This window comes from Peromyscus leucopus, chromosome 20 (assembly GCF_004664715.2).
Source record: "Peromyscus leucopus breed LL Stock chromosome 20, UCI_PerLeu_2.1, whole genome shotgun sequence".
Classification (NCBI taxonomy): domain Eukaryota; kingdom Metazoa; phylum Chordata; class Mammalia; order Rodentia; family Cricetidae; genus Peromyscus; species Peromyscus leucopus.
In genome coordinates, this window is record NC_051080.1 from 58,316,069 (window position 1) to 58,322,068 (window position 6,000).

General features: G+C 44.2%; 1 protein-coding gene across 1 annotated transcript in view; it reads right to left on the reverse strand.

The window, feature by feature from the left end:
- Eif3h (eukaryotic translation initiation factor 3 subunit H) overlaps window positions 1-3,350 on the reverse strand; it is an 86,214-nt gene extending 82,864 nt beyond the window's left edge. The window contains exon 1 of the mRNA XM_028867921.2: window positions 3,189-3,350. Within this exon, the coding sequence (XP_028723754.1) occupies window positions 3,189-3,320 (132 nt within the window). The 5' untranslated portion in view covers window positions 3,321-3,350. The remainder of the gene's footprint in view (window positions 1-3,188) is intronic.
- Window positions 3,351-6,000: the final 2,650 nt, after the last annotated feature.

Genomic DNA, 6,000 nt, shown 5'->3' on the forward strand with positions numbered 1-6,000 from the left:
GCCAGGATTAAACATATAGACAAATTCTATAAAGATATAAATATGAACACTGTAGTATGCCAGAATTTTAATAATAACTGCAGTAGCTTTGGCCTCAGGATTTTTCCTGGGAACTCTGACCATTAAGAATTAATAATACACTGCTTGGGACATGGCAAAATGCCCAGGGTGGCTTGAAGATTTTGTTTTAGTCTAGTGTCCTTGAAGCAACCAAAGCTACCAGCCTGAGACAGGCTGTCATATGCCTCTAGATTCTCAAAAAATTGGGTTATGGGGTTAATGAGTAAGAATGATAACTCCGTTTATTAATGATGTCAAAACTTGAGGGGAAATGATTGGAAATGATAACTGTTCTGTCATAATTTATTAATGATAACTAAAAGATGAGCAAAAAAGTGAAACACATGTTCAAAACCAAAAATGATATGATCTATGTTTTGGAACATAATGGATGTATCTCTGCTTACTAAATTCTGTATAAATAAAGAAGCACTCTGGCTGCTAGTCAGCCAGGCTGCAAGATTCTCCCGATCACCAAGGCCTTGCTGACTTCCTTTCCCAGCTGACTCCTTACATCCTCTGCAGACCTGTCCACCACCGCCGCCGGGGATGGCTCCCGGCAGAAGACAAACTGCAGGACCGAGTCAGGAAATGGCTTACTGGCCACAGGTAACTGAAACATCCCTTCTGGACAAAGTGTGGGAAGAACAGGAGACAAACCTGAACACAAACCAAGAATACAAGCAGCAAAACTACACCTTGGTGGGCCTTGAATTCACTGAAATCACCTAATGAACGGAGCTACGACATGAACTTTTAAATTAAGTGAATGAGAAAAAAATTAAGATATCACTAAAAGGGATATCAAGATTTGAACTAAGGGCCAGCACGATGGCTCAGCAAGTAAAGACCCTTAACCACCTGAGTGTTCCTTTTTATGATTCATTTGGGGTCACTCATAAGCTTCTAGTTCTCAGTATGATTTGCCAGGAAACCTGATAATTAAAAGAGGCCCTGTTGATTGAAGACATGAGTATCTGTCACTGAAAAGTATATCTTCATAGTAAATTATAAACTTTTAATCCAATCTCCTGAAGGGCATTAGTCAGTTTCCAGATTAAAAAACAGTGGTATGTGAATACAGAAATCCAAAACAAGTGCCTTGATCTTCCTAGGCCCACTGCCTGCTTGTTGAACTCAAATGGCCCTATCTGTTTCCACCTGCAGCAATCTTATTGCTTCATATTTCTTAAGGCACCCTGGCACTGTTGCCTGAGCCTGTATCACTCACTGTTCCACGGTAGACAGCTCAACAGTTTCAAGACTGCCCTAAAAGTATGTCTTATTCTCTCTTTTTGACAGTCTCACTATGTAGCCCAGATTGACAAACAACTCCCCAGCATCCCACTGCACCCTCCCAAGTGCTGGGGTTACAGGTGTGTACCGCCATGTCCTGCCCAAGTCCCAAAATATTTATTTGTAGTTACATCCACCAAACAGATAACACCTACCTGTTGCCTTTTTACAACTCTAGAAACCAAGTGATTCAAAGAGTGGTTTCAAAACACACGCAAAGTCAGTAAAGCATAAGTTCTGAAGACTTAAAGCATTTTCCAAGTGTTTAAAACATTTTCCAAGTGGTTAACTGGTACTTCCACAATTCAAGTCCACCTACCAACTAATCTGCAATCTTTGAAAATGTATTATTTATTCCTGAAGGCATCTGCTTCAAAAAAGCCATCGAAAGCTGAAACTGTCAGCTAAACAAAAGAGACAGCATTGCTTTTTCAAAGTATCACACAAGCGACATTTAAACAGCACGGGGATAAAGCTTTCCAAAGCTCTTCCCTGCATCTTTCAAACTCAGATATTACAGTCAACAATAACCACGACTGGGGGCTGGAGAGATGGCTCAGAGGTTAAGAGCACTGACTGCTCTTCCAGAGGTCCTGAGTTCAATTCCCAGCACCCACATGGTGGCTCACAACCATCTGTAATGAGATCTGGTGCCCTCTTCTGTACATAATAAATAAAAAAAAAAAAAACCAATAACCACGACTAACAGTTTCACATGCTCACAACAGGTCACCACACAAAGCGTTTTCACATAATCTAAACGATACACCAATATATAACTACTTCTCACTCCCATCTGAATACATGAGGTAAGTGAGGCTGAAAAAACACTAACTTTCTCAAGGCCATAGAGTTGGCAGATGGCAGAACTGAGAAGACCAAGCCCATCGTGCTCTATTAAACAAAGTGAAATTACTAATGACTTCCACTTACACAGTACACTGCCAGCTGCAATCCCAATTTTCACATGCATTTTAAAATCCCTATGATATGTGTCTTAGCTAATGGAAAATACCTAGAAATGTGCTTTGAGAGGTAAGTGTGCTTTTGAAAAAAGGCAATGAGAATGCCTTTTTCTTTTGTTTTTCTTTTTTCTGAGGGGGTGTGGATCTTAGCCTCAGGTGGCCTCAAACTCGCGGAGATTTGTCTGTGCCTCACCAGTGCTGGGAGTAAGGCCATGTGCCACCACACCCTGCAGGAGGTACGCTCCTAAAGCTTAGAAACCCACATCATTTAGATTCTCATCTCTTCTGTTCCGTCCGTTCCCTTATCCCAAGCTTCCACAGATGCCCTAGTTCATGAGCCTTAATCAGAAACATACTATTTTCTACGGCTTTTTGTTATTCAGACTGAACACTGCCTAAGAATCTACCCCAGCTCCGCAATTCCAGGGAAAGTGCTGAACTACAGCTCAAAAGCACGATAACTAGCAAATCTCCCGAGAATGCACTTGTCAAAAGCCTCTCCGGGAAGCCAAGGCGTTTCCTTCGCTCTCTCTCCCCTTCCTAGATCCCTGAACAGGGTCCTAAATCCTTAATCCTTCTCAGCACAACTGTCAACTGGTTGTAACCAGCCCTTCCTCCCTCTCCTGAGCATCTAAAACCAAGACCAGGCACATCTGTCACATAGCCCTGTTCCCGTCCCTCTGCTCAGCACCCAGCTCTCTCGTTAGAAAACAGGGACGGCTGTGGTGTCTTTCGAGCGAAACTGAAGATGAAGGAGAGGATGCTGAGGGGAGAGCGCGGTCAGCCTCCTCGCGGGGTAAGCGGCAGGAAGCGCGCCCGGCGGGGACCTGGAGCCCGCGTGGGCCTGTGGCCAGGAGCCGCACTCACCAGGCCGTCGATCTGCACCTGCTTCACGGCTGAGTCTCCAGAGCCGCCTTTGCCTTTGCCCTTCCCCACCGCGCCGCCCGCGGAGCCGGAGGAGGGGGCGCTGGAGCCGGTGCCTTCCTTGCGCGACGCCATGTTCCCAGCCAGACAGGAAGAAAGAGAAGCGTGGGGCCCCGGAAGCGGAATGACGAACTTCGTGACGTCGTCGGCAGGTCTAAGGGGCGGGGTCTGGAAGAGTCGCCAGGGTAGAGCCACGCCTCCCCGGGGGTTTCTCCTCCTCCCGCGGGGCTCCAATAACTCTGCGCACGCGCGTTGTTTGTACGTTCCCTACAAATCATGCTGACCTACGACATGCAATTCTGAAATACATATGAAGTCTGCAGACTACCGCATCAGTTGAAACAAACCATTTTAAGTAATTCTCTACATTCAAGTGATTTTTTTTCCCTATTCCTTATTTTTGCAGTAAGTATTCCTTCACGCAGTATTCAAAAGTAATGAAATGAAAAAATAATAAAAAAAAAAAAAAAAGAGAGAGAGAGAAAATTCAGAGCCGGGATGTGGTGGCACAACGCCTTTAAACCCAGCACTTGGGAGGCAGAGGCAGGTGGATCTCTGTGAGTTCAAGGCCAGCCTAGTCTACAGAGTGAGATCCAGGATAGGCACCAAAGCTACAGAGAGAAACCCTGTCTCAAAAAAACAAAAAAAAAAGAGAGGGAGGGAGGGAGAAAAAGAAGGAGGAGGAGGAGGAGGAGGAGGAGGAGGAGGAGGAGGAGGAGGAGGAGGAGGAGGAGGAGAAGAAGAAGAAGAAGAAGAAGAAGAAGAAGAAAGGAAGGAAGAAAAGAAAAAAATCCAGTAATTCAGTAGGCTCACCCTGACTACAGAGAAAGAAAGAGCGTAGAGGCAAAGGCCCTTCATTCATTCATTCATTCATTCCATAGCTCAGCTTCTTCTCCTTGCTCATCAGTGTTGGTTTCTCTACCTTGCTTCAATCTCTAATTATTGAAAAAAATCTCAGTTCAAGCATTAAAAATTTAATTTCCCTTACATTTATTCCTTATCATACTGATATCATCCATTCTCAGTGATCTTAAACATCATATATATGCTGATGGATCCCAAATTTATATTCCTTATATAACTCTCCAGTATCCACATCAGAGTGTCCATTTGCCTATTTACCACCATGTCAATGTCCAATATGTGCTTCCCACTCAGTCTGGCACACTGAGCTCTGCTGATTTCCCATGGGAGACCTTGATTTGGAGGATGTGGGGATGAGGGGTGCGTTGGGAGGGAGTGCTGAGGGGTGAGAGGAGGGAGGAGGTGGGATCTGTGGGTGGTATGTAGGGTAAGTAGAAAATTTCTTAATTAAATAAATAAATAAATAAAACATTATCTTAAAGCAGAAAGAAAGAAAGAAAGAAAGAAAGAAAGAAAGAAAGAAAGAAAGAAAGAAAGAAAGAAAGAAAACAGCCAAGAGGAGATAAGGTAACACACCTTATGTGACTGCATGTACAGCAGTCATGATACCCTTTCTCACTCATACAGGCCACATAGCTGAGTGCTTAAGGAGCACTGAAATTCCCACCCCCCACCCCCAGCTATAACAAGGAACTACCCATCCTCAAGAAGGTCAAAGGAGTCCCAGTATTCACACATGGTGTGACTGTATCCTCCCAGCAAAGTCATAGAGAAGCCCCCAACCTATCTCCCCTTCCATTACCAGACCTGTATTAGAAGAAGCCAGCCAAAGTAGAGGCCCAGAGTTCAGCACCAAAGTACCCAAATATCAATGTTCAAAATCAGTCATCTTGTCATTAAAAAACAGAAGGATCTCAAGCAGGGCGGTGGTGGAGCACACCTTTGATTCCAGCACTACGGGAGGCAGAGGCAGGCAGATCTCTGTGAGTTCAAGGCCAGCCTGGGCTACAGAGCAAGATCCAGGACAGGCAAAACTACACAGAGAAACCCTGTCTCAAAAAACAAAAACAAAAACAAAAAAGCCAAAATAAACAAACAAACAAACTGGCAACCCAGGAACCTACAACTAGAAAAAAAAAAAAAATTCCTTGCAACATAAAGGACATCAAGACTTTCCTAAACAAAGAACATTGCCGGGCGGTGGTGGCGCATGCCTTTAATCCCAGCACTCGGGAGGCAGAGCCAGGCGGATCGCTGTGAGTTCGAGGCCAGCCTGGGCTACCAAGTGAGCTCCAGGAAAGGCGTAAAACTACGCAGAGAAACCCTGTCTCGAAAAACCAAAAAAAAAAAAAAAAAAAAGGAAAGAAAGAACATTGACACAGTTTGCTATCATATACTCAATTTTATTTCTCTTCTATACTAAAAACAGATTGCTTTCTCATACAATATATCCTGATTACAGTTTCCCCTCCCCGAACTCCTCCAAGTTCCTTTTCACTTCTTGATCCACTCCCATCTTGATCCACTCCTTTTCTGTTTCTCATTAGAAAAGAGCAGGCTTCTATGAAATAACAACCAAATAAAATATAATATAAAAAGACAAAACAAAAACCATCACACTGAAGTGGGACAAAGTAAACCAACAGAAGGAAAAGAGCCCAAGCGAAGGCATAGGAATCAGAGACCGACTCTTTCACACATTCAGGAGTGTCAGCACTTAGGCATCTGTACTGGCCTGTCCTAGGGTCCTGACAGGATTCATCCTCAGCTGCAGCCACTAAGAGCACCCCCTGTGCGCATTTGCTATGTTTCCTTATAAAAGGCAGGCTTTGTAGAGACCTCCTGTCTCTCCTCTCTCTTTCTCTTTCTTCATTCTCATCCCCAGGAATCG